This window comes from Bos javanicus, chromosome 24 (assembly GCF_032452875.1).
Source record: "Bos javanicus breed banteng chromosome 24, ARS-OSU_banteng_1.0, whole genome shotgun sequence".
In the NCBI taxonomy this organism is placed as follows: Eukaryota; Metazoa; Chordata; class Mammalia; order Artiodactyla; family Bovidae; genus Bos; species Bos javanicus.
The window spans coordinates 43478994-43500648 of NC_083891.1; the positions used below are offsets into that span (position 1 = coordinate 43478994).

The 21655-nt window shown below is 47.6% G+C and overlaps 1 protein-coding gene across 10 annotated transcripts in view; it reads left to right on the top strand.

Moving 5' to 3' along the window:
• Nucleotides 1-21162, top strand: part of LDLRAD4 (low density lipoprotein receptor class A domain containing 4) — a 172252-nt gene extending 151090 nt beyond the window's left edge. For 9 of the 10 annotated variants that reach the window (XM_061400029.1, XM_061400039.1, XM_061400030.1 and 6 more), the window contains 3 exons: nucleotides 3378-3532; nucleotides 13472-13522; nucleotides 14860-21162. In XM_061400029.1, the coding sequence (XP_061256013.1) occupies nucleotides 3378-3532; nucleotides 13472-13522; nucleotides 14860-15396 (743 nt within the window). In that variant the 3' untranslated portion in view covers nucleotides 15397-21162. The remainder of the gene's footprint in view (nucleotides 1-3377; nucleotides 3533-13471; nucleotides 13523-14859) is intronic. The other variant, XM_061400038.1, reaches the window with a different exon arrangement.
• Nucleotides 21163-21655: the final 493 nt, after the last annotated feature.

A 21655-nucleotide genomic window follows, 5' to 3' on the forward strand; every position in this document is an offset into this window, starting at 1 on the left:
CCCCCACCCCCCCTGCAAATTAGTACAAATGGAAAGGGCCCAGCGTCTGGAGCCACGAGGCAGGAGATTCCCTTCCCTCTCTCTGACAAGAGCAAGTGTAGAAGGTCGTGTCAGTGTGTGGAATCTCTGCTTAGGGATGCTCACAAGTGTGGGTCCCACACAAATCTTTTTGATCATGGTAGAAAAAAGAAATCTAGCGGCATAAAGAGCAGTTGCTTAGAGAATGCAAGGTCCAGTGTTTCGTGTTTAGGAACTGGGGAATGAGATCTTGTTTAAAGATGTTTGTGAAGTATTGAGTGGAAAAAAAGAACAATATATTTGTACAGCAATTCCATTCATTGAAAAGAAGAAAGCCCTTATTCAAGACGTGAAAGACAGATACACAGAATGGCTGAGTTGTGCCCTGGATGACATGGGCATCGCGGTGAGAGCTGCTGGCTCGTGCGGGAAACTTGTATATTGTACACTATTTCCATATATGTTCTTTACATTTTAAAGGCATCTTCATTATTTTTTTTTATAATAAAAATACTTTTCAAGTGAAACAAATATATATCCACAAATGTCCATAGAAGTATGACAATGTAATTTGATTGATTTGCTGCAAATGGTCATCTGCATAGCCTTCCATATTCAGAACAAGATGACATGGGCTGACAGCTTCCAAGTGAAGCCTTAACGCGTGTAGAGGCGTGTAAGGCCCCTCACTGAAGTCATCATCCAAAAAGCAGTACAGTTTTCTTGAGAAGAGAAAACATTTATCAATTCCAGGGCACAAGGCAGCCTGAAAGGCAAGTTTTGAATACTCTGCAGTGCCGGGATCCAGCCCCGGTGGAGTCAGGGGTTTCGAAGAGGAGACGGCATCGGCGATCAGGAAACAACAGCTTATTTAAACGTTAATTAAGGATATAAAGAGTAATAGAATAAGGATAGCTCAGGGAGGAAATTCAGTGGAGAAAAGAGGCTGAATAATTCAGCCAGAAGGTGAGAGAAAGAACGACATGGGGAGACCAAGTTTCGGTGAACAAGGCCTGCACTTTATTTTCCAAAGTAGTTTTTATACCTTAAGTTATGCATAGAGAATAATGGGGGAAGGGGTAGAGTCATGCAGTAAGCCAGGCTTTCTTCCTGCAAACTTATCATACGCAAAAGTTTAGGTGATTTGCATCATCTTCTGGCCCAGAGGCCTGTTAACATTTTAAGACTCTTTCTTCAGAAAGTTTATTTTTCTCTAAAGGTGATTGGTCAGGAGCCACCCTCCAAAAGCATTAGATAAAGTTGTATTCCTATAGGGCAAAGGTGTGGTGGGCTATAACAAGTAAAAGAATTAACTCAAGGGTCCAAGGTTACAAACATTGCCAGGGACACAGCAGGTAAGGGATATGGAGACTTAGCAGCAAACATTGGCCCAACAAGTGAAAAACCCTTCACCAATACAATTTCTAATCAATCTTTTAACTGCTCAAAGGAATCTGTATTTAGACAGTTTAGAACATCTCATGCCTCTCACAAATGGGGGGCTCTGAGCAATCACCTGTGGCCGGAAAAACCTATTCAGGCAGGCTAGAGGACTTCCAAAGGAGATTTTAGGTTGAAACACTATCAGACCCAGGAACTTTATTAACTGGAGCTGTAAGTTAACTCTTTTTCAGAGAGAGGTAGTGGGGGACAGCCCCCTGTAAAGTCAGAGGTGTAGGTGAGAGCACAAAGCAGTAAAGTAGGCAGACTCTGGTTTTGGGGGTAGGTGCTCGAGAATTTCCAGGGGGACTCCTGAGGCTCGATCCCACCTTTGCGTATGCCGAGCCTCCTTCCTCATGACCTTTGCCATGGGCTGAGTTCCTCACGCTGGCTCACAGCAGTGATAGAATTCCAGTTGAGCTATTCCAGATCCTGAAAGATTATGCTGTGAAAGTGCTGCACTCAATATGCAATATGCTGGGAGATGGCTCCCGGCACTGCTGTTCATTCACAAAATAGAAATAAAAGTCGGTAAAACAAGGCATTTTCTTAGGTTCAGTCTCGGTGCCACATTGGCAGCCCTTGATTCCATGCTTCCTGTCTGCTTGTCCCCAGAACTGTGGTCCCCTCCTAAGATGCCCACCTTGTGCTTGGCGGCCAGGGTGGGCCTCAATCTGCCTGCAGGAGCGATCCTCCAGGTGGGCACCTATGCAGTGGGTGCCCCAGAACCCAGCTTGGGCTCTGGAGTCTGTCCTCAGTCCACCACTTTGCCTGCCGTCAGGAGCACAAGATGATGGAGGTGGGCTCCTCATTGCTCATGCAGCCTCATCTGTGTCCTCGGGGATGGGCTTTGGGGTCCAGTCACACGGGCACCACTGAGTCCTAGACACGGATAGTTGTGTGCAGGCAGAGCGTTGTGAAGAAGTGTTTCTGCCTCACACGTGTGTCATGCCCACAGCGTGTGAGGATAGACGAGGTCATACTGGTGTCTGCAGCCCAGCTGCAGAGTCTCAGCCCTGGCCCTCAGACAGGCAGTGATTTCAGTTTCCCGGAGGTGCTGCCATTTTGATCCTGGTAGTGCTTTGTAGCTTCTGGGGGCTTCCTCCCCGAGGATGTACAAGTGCAGACAAGCCCCTGCCCACCAGCCACGAGGCCTTGGGTGTCCATAGCACAACAGAGCAGAGCGGACAGCTACCGTAGGGAGCCCAGTCATGGGCCAGGGGTGCATCCAGCCCACCCACCTGGGCCCTGCCGCCGCCCAATCCCCTGCCTGGCCTGGCAGGCCCATTTGTCAGTCTCTGTCCCTCAGGTGTGAAGCGGGGGCCAAGGTTGGGGTGGAGGATGGTGCCACAGGATGGGACTCATGGGTTCAGGAAGACCCTCCTTCTAACCCCACAGGATGATGCAGGGCTGGCCCTGGGCTCCGCTTCCCACAGAAGCACTGGCACCCACGCCCCCACACACTGCTGGTGAATGCATGGGTGGGGAGTGTGTGGTTTAGACAGACTTCTGTAATGGCGCAGTGGGAACCCAGTGGAGACGTGTCCTGTCCTTTCTCTGGGTGGTGCCTCTTCCCTCCAGGGTGCTGCGCGGCCATGGGCAGATGCTTTGGGAATCATAGTTTCAACATCTAGGGGCGGGAGGTCTGCCAGGGACCGGGCCCTGAGCCTCTCGTGTCGCGGGAGATGGAACCCAGGAGCTGCCTGCCCTGGGAAAGGTGCCCGAGTGGTGGCTGCCTGTCCCGTGTGACATGGGTCCGTCTCAGGACAGAACCTGTCTAAGTAGCTGGGGCCTTTCTCCCTCACCTGTTAGCCACACGGCGATACCCTCAGGCAGCAGGCCTGGAGAAGTTTCTGTCCCTGGAGGGTCTGGGAGGGGGTGGCCCCATGCCTGGCTGACGACTCTCCTCTTCGTCGCAGCGGAGCTGGAGTTCGCTCAGGTGGTTGTGGTGGTGGTGGTGGTCACAGTGATGGTCGTGGTCATCTTCTGCCTGCTGAACCACTACAGAGTATCCACCCGGTCCTTCATCCACCGCCCAGGGCAGGGCCAGAGGCAGGAGGACAGGCCGCAGCTGGTAAGTGTGGGCTGGGTCTGGGTCTCCCCGGGGGTGAGGCTGGGGCTAGGACCACGGGCACAGGATGGCACTGGGCTCAGCTCATAAATCCACCGCACGGAATGCCCAGGTCAGGGTGCGATGGTCACCAATGCATCCTGCGTCCCTGCCTATACTATGAGACGGTGGCTCAGCAGGGCAGGGCTGTGAGGGTGCCAGCCGTCGGGGCATGAGGGCTGGCGGGTTGTGTGGGCTTCAGATCTGTTGTCCCCGTGAGTGGAGCTGAGGTTTCTCCAGTGTCCTGTGTCCCTGGCAGCCAGAGTCTGGGAAAGAGTGGGACTGCTGGGTGCTGCCCCCAGACCTACAGGGACAGTGTCTGTGCCTCCAGACCCACAGGGACAGGGGCCTGCAGGTCAGCCCTGAGGGACTCCTCCTCCTCCGCCTTCCCTCGCCCTCTACATCCCCTTCCTGCCGCATTTCCTCCCTGAGTCCCTGTGCCGGGCAGGTGCATCCCAGGGCTTGGATTTTTCTTCTGATAAAACCAGGGAGGTGTAAATACCACTCCCAGAGGTTTCACAAACTCATGATGCACGTTTACACAGTGACCAGAAACCGTTCAGTCCAGGCCAGGGCTCTGTTTCATGTCTAGTTGGGACACGACACAGATGGGATCCTGGAGTGCTGGGGGTCGCTGCCCAGGAACGTGTTCCCCAACTGGCAGCACTTCTTCCCCCTAATTACTGCCTCTTCCCTTAGGGCTCCTGAGAGGTACCACCGCCTTTCACGTGGCTCTGGGAGAACAGTGTGACCCACTTACAGTCAGGGTCCCACCGGGGACCATCTGTGGCTGTCACGGTGCAGGGACGCTGCTGTAGTGATGCTCTGAGCCTGAGCGCACCCCCTCCACTCCGCCCCATCCTCCCTAGGGGCCCTTCGGTAGTTGCACTGATGCTGCTACACACGTGGGTCTCGTGGCTGCCTCGGGGATGACAGCAGTGACGAGAGCCTTTGCCCGCAGTTCCCCAAGCTAGGCGTGTCCACAGGGAACCTGCCTCATCAGAGGGTCTTGGTGTGGGCTCTGCCTGCCTTCGTTCCCTGGGTCATTGAGTGGACGTGGGCCTGGTACCCACCAGTCGAAGAAACGTCACAGCGAACCCCAGCCTCCCCCCATCAGCAGTGCTGTGGCTATTTTTGGTGGTATTTTCTGTCTTGGGGGAGGCTGGGGGTCTCCAGAGGCCATTTGTGTGTGGGGAGGGTTGCAGAGCAGGAGGCTGAAAACTGTAGGAGGGTGTGGGGTAAGGCAGCTTCAAGGTGCCCTTCTGGATGCCCCAACATGCAGCCAGCCTCCCCACAAGGGGCCTAGAGGGTCCGGGCTACCCATGGCCTCATGTGGTTTGTGCTTCTTTGGAGGTGGCCAGGGTTTGGAGGTGCGGTGTCTGCTGTCTGCACCCCAGAAGCCACCGTGCCTGCTGTTGGCAGCTGGTAGGTGTGGCGCGCCCCCTGCCGGCCTCCCCGTGTGTGAGCATCCAGGGCTCTGAGCCAGTGCATTGCTGGGACTCCCGTACTTCTGTGGGCCTTTTGGCCCATTTGTTCTGGAACCGTGTGAGGTCTCCACAACCATGTTAGTAAAGAGTGTGTTTATTTTAAAGGGGTGTGAGAAGGGCTGGGCATCTAATTTATCATCTTCTAGAAAGTTTGGTTTAACACTATTGGTTAATGTTATTTTTATATATTTCTTGGGGGAAGAGCTGATAGTCAAGGTGGAACAATGAAGCCCAATAGTCCGCTTTTGTTTTTGAGGAGAGGCTGAACATGTAGATGTTCTGATGTGGTTGAGGAAACTTGACTCCTTTTCTGCACTAATGGGCTTTCCCTTTATCCAGAAGGGAAAGGCAAGCTGGGGCCTCAGTAGCCGTGACAGCCGGGTTCTCACAGAGAGCCCTCTGGGAAAAGGTGGGTTGGATCAGTGGCCCCTTTGGGCCCAGCTTGCTCAGTTTTGGAGGATTTGCTTTGTGCAGTCATAGCCCTTTCCTCATGTGGCCCCTTGCTGCCCCCAAGACCTGTGGAAGGACATACTTCTTTGCCAAGAGAGGGACAGATGGAGGCTGTTTTGGCAAGGCTAGTGAGCCTGCATCACCACAGTGTCCCTGAAATGCCTTTCCAGGGGGCCAGGGCAGTAGGAGGGACCAGCCCTAAATTTGGTGGAAGCAGCCATTTCTGGATGAAAATGAAAAAGAGCTATCAGTCAATTGGCTGCAGTTAAGTTACAAGAAAAGGAAATGCTTCAGTAGTGGTAGCAGCAGTTAAGTGGGTTTGTGATAAAAAGCTTTGTGTTCTTTCTGAGGGAGTCTGCTCTTAGTTTGTAGAACCATTTTTTTTAAACTTAGTTATTTTGGCTGTGACACTGGGTCTTCGTTGCTGTGCAGTGGGCTTTCTCTAGTCGTGGTGCGTGGCTTCCTCACTGCAGCGGCTCCTCCTGTTGTGAAGCACTGGCTTTATTTGCTCCAGCTTCAGCAGTTGCAGCTTGTGGGCTCTAGAGAGGCTGAATAGCTGTGGCACGTGGCTTAGTTGCTTCATGGCATGTGGAATTTTCCTGGACCAGGGATCGAATCCATGTCCCCTGCTTTGGCAGGCAGATTATTATCCACTGCTCCATCAGGGAATCCCTATAGAGCCTGGCTTATGTGAGTTTGGAATTTTCTTATTTGTTCTCTGAGGATGGATTTGATTTTTGGTACCCGCCAAAATCCATTTAGAGTTAAATCTCAAGAGTTGATGATGCAGTTGATGCAGTTGATCAAGTTACTGATATGATTTTGGTATAAAGTCAAGTGTGACCAATAGTAAGCCTGATGTTGTTCGGGCTACAAACTAATGCTGCAGAGGAAGGCCAGGAAGGACCCAGGAGGGGGTGGTGGACAGAAGCTTGGTCTCCGTTGTTAAGGCTCTTGTGATAAGGCTATGTTCATGTGTTACTTCTGTTCATTTGCTGGTAAAGTTTGCTTTTACTTAGTCCTTAAAAATTGATGTGGTTTGTTCTGGGGGGAAAAAAGTGTCCTCTGAATTATCTTGATTCTGAGTGGTCCCTGTTGGGGAGGCTGACCTGGGCATCTAAGGGAGGTGGCTAGGATGGCTCTGCTCCTCCCCCACCAGCTCCACGGCGAGAAGGCACGTTGCCTGAAAGGAGGCTCACAGTGTTTGGCCCTGAGCTCTCTGGTTCCCAGGCTACTTCCTCTGGAAGCCTGACTGCTCACTGGCCCTGCCCCCAGCCCAGGAGACATCACAGTCCTCCTCTTGGATTTGGTTCTGGGCCTGTAGGCTTTCTCTAGCTGTTGATTGTTCTGGACAGTAAAGGAGTCCCTTTGTTTTCCTCCCAGGAGAACTTCCTTCATGGTTTGTCTTTCCCTTAGGGAATGTGGTCTACACTGAATCAAGTTGGGAGGGAAGAAGTCTTGAGAAGTCTGATGATGGCTGCCCAAGGTGGACAGTCACCAGCGCCTAAGCTGTTAGTGTCGCCTGGGTGGAAAAGTCAGTACGACTGAGGAATCTGTCTGGGAATAGGGAAGAAACAAGAGAAAATGGACTTTTGTTGTTGTTTGGTCGCTAAGTTGTGTCTGACTCTTTGCAACCCCATGAATGGCATGCCATGCCTCTCTGTTCATCTCCCTGAGTTTGCTCAAACTCATGTCCATTGAGTCAGTGATGCCATCCAACCATCTCATCCTCTGTCGTCCTTCTTCTCCTGCCCTCTTTCTCAGCATCAGAGTCTTTTTCAATGAGTCAGCTCTTTGCATCAGATGGCCAAAGTATTGGAGCTTCAGCTTCAGCATCAATCCTTCCAATATAATATTCAGGGTTGATTTCCTTTACGTTTGACTGGTTTGATCTCCTTGCTGTCCAAGGGACTCTCAAGAGTCTTCTCCAGCACCACAGTTCGAAAGCATCAGTTCTTTGGCACTCAGCCTTCTTTATCAGATGGCAAAGTTGTTGCTAAATACCCAAACATCAGTTTTAGCTATGCTTTTCATCCTGGAACAGGGAGTAAAATAAAATTTCAAATATTTGAGGCCATATGATAATGTTCATTTGCTGTGAGGAACCCTTGGGTAGAAACTGAAATATCCAGCAGTGATCTTGCTTTATACAAACTGGCTGTGTCACCTCCAGCGAGTCATGTACCCTACTTGGGCCTCAGTTTCCTCCCATCCAAAATGAGTGAGAATTGGCTCAGATCAGAGACCTTCAGATTGTCTGACCACTTTAACCAAATGTGTAGGAAAGACATAGCACTTAAATCGATACCACTTAGCTCTTGAAGAGGCTGCAGTTCACAGTATGGAAAACTCTGTACTGGGTGTTTCCAGTGCCCAAATCTGATGATCCCTGTGGTCCTCTGTGTATTGAAAGGAGAGTTTAGTTGAGAGCTACACCAAGAACTTTGGGGGCATGGGGTGGTCTCATGTGGTCACAGTGCCCATGGTCCTACGGCAGCAAGTGGGCTTCAGCTGCAGCTCACAGCACCAGCCAGTGAATCCTGGTCACAGATGACTCTCTTTCAGTGCTATAAGGATGGTATCCTTTGGATGGGAAAAAAACCTAAGAGATACAGACAAAAAAAAGAGTATTAGTACTCTGAGCACTTATATATCAACACATTGAATAAAAATAATAACCCAGATGAAATGGACAGATTCCTAGAAACTCCCTAAGACTGAGTCCTGAAGAAAGAGAAAATATGAATTGATCTATAACTAGTAAGGAGATTGAATCAATAATCAAAGACCTTCCAACAAAGAAATTTCCTAGACTAAATGGCTTAACTGGTGAATTCTACAAAACATTCAAAGAATTGACACCAGTCCTCAGACTCCTCCCCCAAAATTGAAAAGGATGGAACACTTTTGAACTCATTTTATAGGCCAGCATTGCCCCAGTACCAAAACCAGACCAAGACACAACAGGAAAAGAAACCAATGGCCAACATCCCAGATAAACATTGATGCAAGAATCCTCAATGGCACTAACAAATGAGAATTCAGCAGCATAATAAAAGGATTATATCACCATGACCAAGTGGGGTTTATTTCTGGAATGCATGGAGGGCTCCACATTATGAAATCAATCTATGTAATTCACCTAACAGAGTGAAAGGAAAAAAAACTACATGATCGTCTCATTGATACAAAAAAGGTATCTAACATAATTCAACACCCTTTCATAATAAAAACATTCAACAAACTAAGATACAGGGAAGCTGCCTCAGCATAGTGAAGTCATCTGTGAAAAGCCCACAGTGAACATGATACACAGCAGTGAATGACTGAGAGCTTCCCTGCCAGACCTGGACAAGGAAGGAGGATGCGTGCTTTCACCACTTCTGTCCAACACAGCTGGAGCAGCAAGGCAAGAAAGAAATGTATCTCAGTACGAAAGGGAGAAGTAAACTTACCTCTCTTTGTAGATGACATGATATGTAAGAAAACCCTAAGCGTTCCAATTAACTAATAAACAAAAACTCCACTAGAACTAATAAGTTCAGCAAAGTTGCAGGACACAAAATCAGCCCCCTCCCCCCCGCCAAAATCAGTTGTGTTTGTTTACACTAACAACGAACAATCCAAAAAGAAATTAAAACAGTTCAGTTTACAATAACATCAAACAGAATAAAATACTTAGGAGTAAACTTAACCATGAATATGAATGGTTTGTAGTGTTGCTGAAAGAAAATCATTCTCAAGTAAATGGAAAGGTATCTTGGGTTCATGGACAGAAAGACTTGATACTGTTAAGATGTGGGAACTACCGAGAGCAATCCACAGAGCCAGTAAAAGCCCTGTCAAAATCACAGCAGAAATCGAAAAGCCCATCCTGAAATTCATGGGACTCCACTCCGCCCATAGCCAAAATAATATTGAAAAAGAATAACGAAGTTGGAAATTACATACTTCTTGATTTCAAAAATTACCAGAATGCAATAAAGACAAACAATTAGACCAATAGGATAGAATAGAGAGCCTGTAAATAAACTCCCCCATGTATGGTCAGAGGGGCTTCCCTTGTAGCTCAGTCAGTAAAAGAATCTGCCGGTAATGCAGGAATCCACCTGCAATGCAGGAGACCTGGGTTCGATTCCTGGGTCCGGAAGATCCCCTGGAGAAGGAAATTGCAACCCACTCCAGTATTCTTGCCTGGAAAATTCCATGAACAGAGGAACCTGGTGGGCTACAGTCCATGGAGTCGCAGATTTGTCAGACATGACTTAGTGACTCAACTACCATATATGGTCAGGTGATTTCCAACAGGGGTTCCAAAGACCATTCAAGGAGAAAGGACACTCTTAAAAAATGTGTTGGGAAAACTGGGTGTTCATTGCAAAATAACGACATTGAACCCTTATCTACTAGCATATACAAAAAGTTAACTCAAAATGTATCAAAACCTAAATGTACAAGTTAAAACTATTAAACTCTTAAAACAATAGGGAAAAAGCTTCATGACATTGGATTTGGCAATGGTATCTTGGATCTGACACCAAAAGCACAGGCAACCAAAGAAAAAAATTGGTAAAGTGGACTTCAAAAATTAAAATCTTAACCTTATCACAGGACACTATTAAGAGATTGAAAGGCAACTCACAGAATGGGAGAAAATATTTGCAAATCACATATCGATATTCAAAAAGTATAAAGAACTTTTATAACAACAAAGTAAGTCAACATAATTTTAATTTAGGCAGATTTGAAATAGGCAAAGAACCTGAGTAGATACTTCTCCAAGGAAGATAATACAAATAGCCAACAAGCACATGAGAAGAGCTCAGGATCACTAATTGTGATGGTTAATTTTATGTGTCAGCCTGACTGAGCTAAACAATGCCTGGATAAAGCATTACTTTTGGATGTGTCTGTCAGAGTCATTCCAGAAGAGATAGCCATTCAACTCAGTGGACGGAGTGAAGAAAATCTGCCTTCACCAGTGTGGGTGAGCATCATCCAATCCCTGAGGGCCTGAGTAAAACAAGAAGGTGGAGGATGGACATGTTCTTTCTTCCTCTCTTTTCTTGGGCTGGGATGTTGATTTTCTCCTGCCCTTGGGCATCAGAGATCCTGGTGTGGGGGCCTTGGAAATCCACAACATATATCAGTGGCCTCCCCAGTTCTCAGTTCTTCATTATTTGGACTGAATTATACCACTGGCTTTCCTGGTTTTCCATCTTACACATTGCAGATGTGGGACCTCTCTGCCTCCGTGAACACGTGGTCGATGCCTATAATCAATCTGTCTCCTGTTTCTCTGGAGAACCCTGACTTAACATACTAACCATACACAGGCCAAAACCAGAGTGAGATGCCACATCACACCCACTTGGACTGGTTATCAAGAAACTAGAAGATCAGGATTGGCAAGAAATTGGAACCCTGTGCTCGTTGGTGAGAATGTGAAATGGTACCACCACTATGGGAAACAGTAGTGGTTCCCACCACCCCTCCACATTAAACATGGAGTTACCACATGACCCAAAAGTTCTCCTCCATGAAAAGCAGAGATTCAGAGAGAGATTTGTACACCCCCGTTTACAGTAGCATTATTCATGATGGCCAAAAGGTGGACCCAACCAAGATACCTATGAGTAACAAAATACAGTATGTCCCTGCAGTGGATTATTACTCATCCTTAAAAAGGAAGGAAATGCTGACACTGGCTGCACCATGGATAAGCCATAAAGTCATTATGCTCAGTGAAGTAAGGACAGTATTGTATGATTCCACTTGGATGAGGTCCTTAGAACAGTCAGATTCATAGAGACAGAGGGTAGAGTGCTGGTCACCAGGGCCTTGGGTGGAAGGAATACAGAGTTGGTGTTTAGTAGGTGTGGTGTCTCAGTTTGGGAAGAAGACAAATTCTGGAGATGGATGCGGCGATCAGTGCATGGCAAGTGGATGGATTTAATGCCACAGAACCATATGCTTTCAAATGATTAAAATAGTAAATGTTACATATAACTTACCACAACTTTAAAAAAGACAATTTTGATTTTCCACTCATCATCCAGCCCGAAAAAAGTGCCAGATTTAAAAGGAAAAAATGCAGTCATTGTGTTCTGGGTCTGCAGCCGGCATATCTGGATCATTGGGATGGTAAAGACAATCACTTGGAAGAGCACGTGATTTTTTAATCTTTAATACAGATGTTTTAGTGTCAGGTTCAACTTAGGGGAAAGTTTCCTGCCAATGTGGCTGGAGGAGTAAAATACAAAGCAGATTCCTCGAGGAAAAAGGAGTCTGAAAACACGCATCTTCAGCCTGTGAGATCCAGAGCTGTCCTGTTCCTTCTCCACAACATGCAGATTCCCTGGAGCCCCTCGTGGTGGCCCAAGGCCATTGTGGGCCTGGGTCCTGGTGGCCCTGCTCCCCGCGGCACCCATGGGGGCATCTTTAGGTCACCAAGAGGTGCTCTGTGGACACAGCTTGAGTGAACAGTTCTCACAAGCACACAGCTAGGAGAGATGCAGTGCATATGGGCCTGGGTAGTGGTGCTGGCTTGATTTCATTCCTGTTGCTGTAAATTCTATAAACTGCTAACTTATTTCTCAGCTTACTCCGCCGTGGTCAGAGGACCTGGCTCCCCGGGGCATTTGCTGTGCTTGCTGTGGCGGTGGTGATGTAGACGTGTCCCCAGGGGGAACAGGCTGAGTGGCCAGAGAAGCAGGGGGAGGGGAGGTCTGGAGGGGTGGGGTTGACAGGAGGGACTGTGAGAAGCAGGGCTGGGAAGCATGTGGATTTAGAAACAGGTTGATGTGAATTTAGTGAAATACAGGACTGAGTGTGTACAGGGCTTGGTGTGAATCTTTTTCAGGCATTTTTTCAGTTTTGCTAATTTCTAGGGAAATAAAACCATTGAGAATGGTTACTGCCATTTTCAGAAAATGTGCCACCCTTCTGGGTCCTTCCTCACCTGCTTCATCTGGCGTTGTGAGTTCTGGCCATCAGGCTGTTCCCTGTGCTTTAATCTTCTGCTGTTGTCACCAAGAGTAGAATTCTGAGTCCTGGAAACAGTGGAGGGTGTTCTGTGCTGTTCTCAACGCTTGGGGCTTGGACACCTGGTTAGTCACTCTGTGGCCTATCGCCATTACATGGTTGTATAGTCAGACCTAAGGATGCCACCTGCTTGCAGTGAGGGGGGCTGTGCTGGACGCTGGCCTGCAGGGAGCAGGGAAGGTCACCTTTGCCTCTGAAAGTCACCTTCGCCTCCTAGGTCTGCCTCTGGTCACTTTCAGGTCACCGGAGGCTACGATGGCAGATCATGTGTACTTATTCTTTTGGAATCCAAAAATGTGGGCACTACCCTCACTCTGATACAGTTCTTATCAATCACAACAGCCCAGCAGACCCTGCTGTAGTCAACAATGAGTTCAGAAGGGATACCACATGGAAATACTCGGTTGATAGGTTCATGGTCTTAGAAGTGATCCTTAGTCATGCCTACTGTTTGCTTGTCAGCCTGGCCAAACATTTGTGAAACAAGATACTACAACTCAATCTCAGGTTCCACTTACCTTGTGAATGTTTGTACTGAAGAATCAGTTCATTGGAAGATGCCCAGAAGGCTCTTAGGTTTGGGAAACTCAGTTTTCAGTTTGAAAGCCCACTGGTGTAGATGGGCAGTGCTTTCCTTCTGCTGTTGTTAACGGGCAGCCCCAGCTCGGAAGGCTTGATACCAGAGTTGCACACACACATGTGTAGATGGAGAGACTCCAGACCTTTCTCAATGCTACTGTGGGGAGATTTGTTGTACTTGTGGCCACAGGTTTCCTCGAGGTGCAGATTAAGGGCTGGGCTTTGTGGTCCTGGGTGTTAAACAGTCTGTGTTCAGCAGAGTGTGTGTGATGCTTTGGCTTTGGGTGCTGCTACGTGAAACTAATTATCTTCCTGTGATGTCCACTCCCTGCTCCCCACCCAGGAAGGGTGCCTGTGGCCTTCAGACGGCTCTGAACCTCGGCCCACCTCAGAGGTAAGGGATTGGAGACTGGCGAGGTGTGGGTGGCAGGAAATGAACAAAATTGGTGGAAGGGTTGAATGTGTCAGCACAAAGACTAAGATGTGTGCTAATAACCTGGTTTAAGAGGTGGGGGAGGAACTTCCCTGGTGGTCCAGTGGTATTAAGACTTCACCTTCCAATGCAAGGGGTTCAGTCCCTGGCCAGGGAGCTAGGATCCCACATACCTGGAGGCCAATATAACCAAAACATAAAAGTGTTGTAACAGATTCAATAAAGACTTAGTATGATCGGGAAGGGGCTTTCTAGGTGGTGCAGTGGTAAAGAATCTGCCTGCCAATGCAGGTTCGTTCTCTGGGTGGGGAAGATCCCCTAGAGTAGGAAATGCCAACCCACTCCAGTATTCCTCCCTGAAAAATTCCATGGACAGAGGATCCTGGTGGACCACAGTCCATGAGGTTGCAAAGAGTTGGACACGACTGAGCATGCACACACATACAATTGGGAAAATAAGTTTTTTGCTTTAAGTTAAAAATACGGTATGAGAGAAGTTGATGGATGAATATATATCTTTATATATGTATGTCTTTCCTCTAGAAGAAAGTTGAATGGTGAATAAGTTATGTTAAATAAAATGTCTGGATTCTTTTGGGGAAAAAAAATCTATAATCATCTTTACTTTGGAATATAAAACATTTTTCATGTTGTTTGCTAAAAATTACAGGAAATTTTATCCAAAATAACTGGATAAGTCTAGAAGCCAGAAAGAAAAAGTCACTTGTTTCATATTTTAAAGTAACTGATAGGGCAACAGGTTCCTATAAATAAGTCATAAGTTGTCCCAGCCTTGTAATCTGCTCCAAGTACAGGCCCGTGAAGTTGCAACTTTCAATTACAAAGGAAATTCTGTCCCTTTCCCCACTCCTCTGAATCACAGGTCTAAGAGCTGGAAGGGGCTTGAGAAAGCAGAGGGGCTGTCCTTACTTTCTATAAAAAAGAGTGGGACCTGGAGCAGGTCATGTGGGGGGCTGGCCTGGGGGTGGGGGCTCCTGTATTCTTCTTAACCCAGTGGGAAATGTACACATAGCACATACAATAACTCCATTAAACCTACATTTTCAGGTAACTGCAATTATCCGTTGCTGAACCATCCTGGGTTTGGCAAGGTGAGTGATATAAGTCATTAGGAATGAGAAAACTTTTTTTCCTGGAATAGTCTTTACTTGTTTTTTTGGTGGGGGAAGTTGTCAGATGGGTGAGAACAGACCAGGCGTGAATTTCCCTGCGGCCGTCACGTCCTTGGTCATCACTGTGCTGAGAACATCTCGCAGCCGTTCCTCTCTTCCCTGCAGACCATGTATGCCCCGCGGTGCAGGGATGGGGTGACTGCCCCACCTTTTCTCCAGAGGGATCGGTTCAGCCGCTTCCAGCCCACCTACCCCTACGTGCAGCACGAGATTGACCTTCCCCCCACCATCTCCCTGTCGGACGGGGAGGAGCCGCCTCCTTACCAGGGGCCCTGCACCCTGCAGCTCCGGGACCCTGAACAGCAGATGGAACTCAACCGAGAGTCGGTGCGGGCACCGCCCAACCGAACTGTATTTGACAGCGACTTGATAGGCGTATCCGTGTACAGTGGGGGCCCATGCCCACCCAGCAGCAATTCAGGCATCAGTGCCAGCACCTGCAGTAGTACTGGGAGGATGGCGGGGCCGCCCCCGGCCTACAGTGAGGCGATGGGCCACTACCCGGCCGCCACTCCCTCCCACCCCCAGCACAGCAGCGCACACAGTGGGAGCAGACTGCTGCTCCAGCGGGAAGGCCCTGGAGCACGGAGCTGCCCGACCAGGGCACGGACAGGAAGCCCAGGGAGTGCGTCTGACCTGTGAGCACACCTGATGTGAGAAAAGAAATGGGGGCGTCGCAGCACAGCAGAACTCAGTAAAACAGAACAGTTCTTTTCAGGGGAACCACACGCAGAAAGGAATAGTGTAAACCTCCAGTCTGGCCACAACAGTATTCACCTGCGGCAGAGACGGGACAGGGCTGGTTTTGGCGAAGTGTGGGCATGAGAACACAAAAGGGTGCTTTGAAGACACCATGAAATAAAACCCACGAGGTATTTGACTTTAATGTGAAAGCAGAGGCCAGAATGCCTGTTTTACAATTAACCGAATACAGAGGAAAATGTTATACATTATGGGGAAGATTCGCTAGTTTGCTTTCCCCCCGAACTGTGGAACTTTTGTTTTAAAAAAATATGATTTGAAGTTTCTGCTTTGTGTGCCAAGGTATAAAGTGAAGTCAGATGAATGCAAGGAGTTAAATCTGTGTTGTGATGCTGTGTTTTTAAAAATTGCACTATCTTCATTGTTTAACATGAGGAAGCTTTATGTGAAGTCCTGTATGTTGTTTTCTCACCTATGCATCATTAGGCCCCATAATAATGTTCCCCCCATAATTGTGCAGGAAAGGGTGTTTGGGGAGGTAGCCTAACATACTGCTAACTTACACTTGTGAAGAGAGTGATCACAGGGCATGCATCACCAAGGCACCTGCAGACTGGATGGAGCAGAGGAAACTCCCACATTCCTGGTGGGTTGAGTCCCTCCAGCCTCAGGCTGTGTTTTACGCCTGCATTCACACATCACACAGTGCTGCCCTAGTGCTCCAGCAGGGCACTTTCTGCAGTAATTGATTTTTTTTTTCACTGTAGCATGAAATATACTCAGATAATATACTATTTTATGCAATAAATTGTTTAAAATGCAAGGTGGTTATTTTTATATTGTTGAAACATGTGATTTCAGTGTTTCCTGTGGTCTGTTTTTCCCTGGATAGTTGAATTCAGGCCTGGATGGCTGATCAGTGAGACTCAGCAGTGGCTCCGATGTGCTTGCTGCCCTGGTGTTGCCCGACACTGGCTGGGGGTTCTGTGTGTGTAGAAACTCCTGAGTTGAGGAAGGGAACCAGCCCCATATGGGAACCAGCGCCTGGGAGAGACGCAGGGCTCAGAACCAGCCATGCTGCTGGGCCACTCAGCCTCTCCTGGAGAGCAGAGCTGGGCAGGGAGTGACTCAGAGCCTTGGGTGAAAATGAAAAGCACAACCTGCAGCTAAACTCGGCCAGAAGACTTCAATCTTTGTAACGTCCATTCTCCCCTAACAGTAACTTCCTTCTGCAGAGTATCTGCCTTTCCTTCACCCAGGTGGAGGCTTCTGTGCAGTCCCTACCTGGTCTTGCAGGGTCTCTGACCTGCAGGTCCAAGTGTCCACTCAGTTCTTAGTGTTGTCGTCTTGGGTGTGGTTGTCTGGTGAGGTGCCCTTGTGCTGCTGGCAGAGCACTGTCAACCTCAGGTCCTGTCTGCTGCCCTTTCTGAGGCCCTTCTTTGGCTGGTAAGTCCCGGGTTTTGTCTGGAGGATTGGAATCCTCATCCATTTCACAGTGACATCCACACAAGTAGTTGGTCTACCTTAGGAGAAAATGGTCAGCGGTTGTCACTCATGCTTCAGATCCTGTTGGGCAGTGTGCCTCCTGAGGGCCACAGTGGGAGCTCTAGGACAGGCAGAGCTCCGGGGGACCTGACCAGAGGACCCCTTCATCCCCCAACGAGGTCAGACGGCCTTGACCACGAGCCTATGCTTGCTTGATGGAGGCTTCACCTTGAGTTGGTGGTGAATATGGGGAAGTGCCTGTCCTCCTCATCTGCGGCAGATTCAGTCAGGCATCCTCCCAGGTGCAGGACGAGGTTGGCTGATGGTGTCGTCATTCCAAACTTCGCCAGCACTTTGGGGAGAGTGGGTGAGCCCAGTCTATGGTTCTAGCTCAAAATGGTGAGTTATGCTCCGAAATTGGTAAATTTCTGCAAATACCTGAACATCTGGCCTCTGTCCATGGTACTGGCAAAACAATAATTCAAATAACTTTAATTGTCCTTTAAAACAGAGGTTGCTCCCTTTCAGCCACCCTATTAGATAACTGCCTCTAATGTAAATAGTTAAAGATGTCCACATCTCTAACTATTCAAAGCATGACTTGGATGGTCTCTGAGGCTGGGCCTCTGTAATGAATTAGTTTAAAAGCTGAGGTCCTAAATTCAATTAGGTCAGTCTCCCTTCCATACAGGGATAAGGTGATTTAGGTCTCTACTCTCTCAAAAGTTGTGTGGCCTGGCATGGAAAGGAGACATGGCTCTGAAGCTGCAGCCTAGTCAGTGGCATCCAGGTTAGACGCCAGAGTCAGGTGACCAGGGAGCAGTGGGTGGAAGCTGGGCTCCACAGTCTCAGCAACACCCTGGGTGTGAGCCTTGAGCAGGCCCACCTACAGGAAGATTCATGCATCTGTTGACTTTTTCAGGAAGCCTGTTGTTCCTCACTGAGGTTGTCCTTTCCTACAAAAGAGATTTTGCTAAACAAGCCACGCATTTAGAGTTCTTCTGTGACCAAAATTCAGTGTTTAAAAAGCTTGACAGCCCTACTCTCTGTCCTCCACACCACAAATACACTTGGATACACAGCCCAATCAGCACAGGGAAACATGCAAAACACAGGCAGGTTTGTCCTGAGAATGACACTTAAATCCACTAACTGCAGCTGGGAGAGGAGGACAGGGGCTAGTAGGAAGGGGCCAGCAGGAAACTGCAGGCCTTTCACCCCAGCACAGGGATCTGTGCTTAGATAAGCATGTCTTTAACTTCGAGTTACTGCTCTTTATGTGTATTTTGTTATCTTAAGAAGAAGGGCTCAAAGGCCAGCACTTTGCAGAAGTGCTCAGACCTGGCAGAATCCATTCCAGTCTCTGCCTTCCTCAGAGCCAGAGGCTGCATCCTGACAGGCAGTCCCAGGCCTTACCTCTGCCTGCTCTCTGGAGGGGGTGTCCCTGCAGACACTGGCTGGGGCCATATGCCCCTCCAAAGCAGCTTCCATCCGCTGCTGGCCACATGGCTTACGTGTGGGTCAGCCTGGCTGAGACACGGCAGCTGGGGGCTGCTCCCCAAGCATTGTGTTTGTGGTGCTGAGGCTGCTGCTTGAGGTCTGCTGTTTCCAATGACAACACGTTGGTGTACCCTGCATTTTTCTTAAAATTTCCAAAGCTCAGCAGTGTCTATGAGGAAAAAACTGGGAAGGATACTGGTGTTGGGTGTGTGGCCTTGCAGTGACAGACACCTGCTCCCCACTTCTTGGTGGAAGAGCAGGGACCAGGCTCCCCCTTTGCATGGTCGCCTTGGTTACCATGGCTTTGGTGAAGTGGAGATGCACTGGCAAGTCCCCCCAGTGTGAGGACACTGTGTCTAAAGGGGCCCAACAAAGGCAGATGAAACACCTACTCTCACCCCAACCATGAAAGGGTCCTAGCGGCTCACCTGCCTTGTGTGGATTCCCTAGAAATCAGGATCTCAGCTTAGGTTATTTTACTCCCCAAGTGCTGCATCTTGGGTCTGTATTCACAGCCAGGGTTAGACGGTCATTTGCTGCTACTGCCTTCAGGTTGGCTCAGGAAGGGAGGCCTTGTGAGCGGTGCTGTCCTCAGTGTGCATGGTGCTGGGTGAGAACTGTCCAGAGATGCAGGTGATGAGGATCCACATCCTTCCACAGAGCTCAGAGTGCAGCAGTTTCAGAGTGACTGAAGTGCCACATGTTCTAACTTCAGCTGACGCGGTCATGCCTCACTCATGGCGGTGCTTTCAGTGTCTGTCACATATTCATTTTGTAAGGTGCTGTATATATAACTTGACTAGATTATGCACATATCCTACCCAATGGGTGGAACAAAAATGGTACTGCAATATAATGTATAGGAACCAGATTTAACAGAAATGGCATAGAATTTGTGAATGCCTATGTGTTTTGTCCTCTTTTGTAAGGAAATCTGAGTGGATGCATACAGATAAAGTCTATGTCATTTATTTTCTTATTAAATATCAATATTATAACACAAGGGAAATAAGTGTGAACAAGCAAGTGCAGCCTATATACAGCAATCAGAGTTGCATCTTTGCTGTGAAAACACTTTTTAAGAAATAAGTTTTTAAAATTTTGTAGCCTTCTGGGGCCACCAGATGCTTATTTTTAATCCCTTCAAGTTCAGCTGGACCAGTATTAGAGTCAGGAAAAATGCTGATTTTTTCAACTTGCTTTATGAAAACATATTCTATCTTACGTTGTAGAATGAAGAGGGCAGACCCAGTGAAGAATGCACTTTTCATTAGAACTGTAAAACTTTGCAGAACTTAGGTCAGAGTGAGCACAGTGGCCTGCAGCAAGGATTGTGCAGTCTAGATGCATTTATGACCATCTGTCTCTCTGTGCCTTTCTGACAAATGGAAGCTGTGAACCATTGAATGAGCAGTAGTGTTTGGAGAAAAATAACTCTGAACAAACCAGTCCACTTGAGAAGACCCCATTCTCAGAAAAATGTCTGTTACGGGTTATAATGAACAGACTGGCAGTCAGCTAGCCGAGTGAAGTCTTAATCCCTTCCCTTTGATATATCCTGGTGAAAACTACCCCAGAACCAAACTAGGCTTTGCCATTGACCAGGGATCACGCCATTCCCCCTGACAAAGCATCTACTTCCAGCTCTCGTGATTCTGATAGTGACCTTTGTGTTTATCTTCAAATATTCTAATAGTCAAAAAAGAAAGAAGTGACAACATTCACTAAAACCACTGATGAAACAAACTCTGGGTGTGGGCCTCCTTCCAAGTTCTGTCCATGGAGGTCATTGGTGAAATACTGCCCAGCTGATCCATACTTCCAGTTTATTCTGTCATCAGAGGATGTTAATTCTAGTTAATTGTTTTTTATTTGTTTTGCAGTATGTGTTCTGATTTGAAAATCACGACAGAATTACTCTCATCCACAAAATAAGTACTGCAAGTGCCTCTGCAGCTCTTGATGCTAACAGACCAGAGGTCAGTCCTCCAGCTGTGCTTTTCAGGGGCCACAAGATGATTAGGGTCTGTGTTTTGCACTCAGAGCCCCTGCTGTCTGCTCACTGCTAGCAGCAGGGTCCTGGTGGCTCAAGTCAAGGGTGGAGGCTCCTCCCTGTCAGAACCCCTCCCCCGCACAGGACGCTGAGCAGGTTGTTGTCTGAAGCACTAAAGCTGGTACACAGCATGGCTTCCTTTCTACAGGACTAATAGAGGCTTAAACTTTACTGTTACTGATGCAGGTTCATTTTAATGTGCTTGCCTCCTGTATTACTATTCTTCATTTCATAGCTTTCAAAAATCACATTTTCTGATATAAAAGCTATTTTTAAATATGCGTAATACTATTAATAGCATTTAGTTCACTTTCACTAGGCTGCTTTATAATGACACATACAGCTGTATCTGAACTTTTCAATAGTCATTAGGTTCAGTATCACAGGTTCACATGACCTATGATAATCCAAAGTCATGGTCTTTTTTTAAACCGCCATTTGTGCTTACTGTTCAATGTAATTCCCAGTTATACACAGAGAAGGATTTCCAGCTGTTTTGTACCTGCCTGTCTGAGTGATGATACAGTTCCTAGACCCAAGGTCTGTAATCGCAATCCTTAAAGGATGATGATGCTCTAGTGCTGTGTATTATGAAATCAGCCCTTTCTGACTGTTTTTAATGCTGTGGTTGAACTGCAGCTTAAAATCATTAAAAATAATCAGTGATACATGTGTCTCTTGTTTTTTTTTTTTTTTTTAACAAAAAATCTTTTCACAATATATATTGGCTGGGAGTGGTGGGGACTGTAAGTACTTAAAAAATCGTCTCAGAAATGTTTCTGATGCTTATTTGGTTCTTATTCTGACTTTTCAGAAATCACTATATTCTGCTATAAACAACACTGGTAGATCACATCATACAGTTCTGGTTTCTACACAGGACATTCAGGGATTGTCACCTGACAGGTGTCACTTCAGGCTTCTGGACGCTGTCACAAACTGGAGTCAACTCAGAAGAAAACGTGAATGAAACTAATAGGAACTGTTCAGCAGGTGCCCTCAGAGGCTGAGGTCGTTTCTATCAGTTTTCAGTTCGTGATGGTGGAGCAAAAGGAATTCAAGATTCCTTCACTGAGAGATGAGAATGATAACTCTAAGCTCCAAATAAGTACATAGATTCACAGATCACATGATTGAGAATGTACAAAACCTCATACAGTC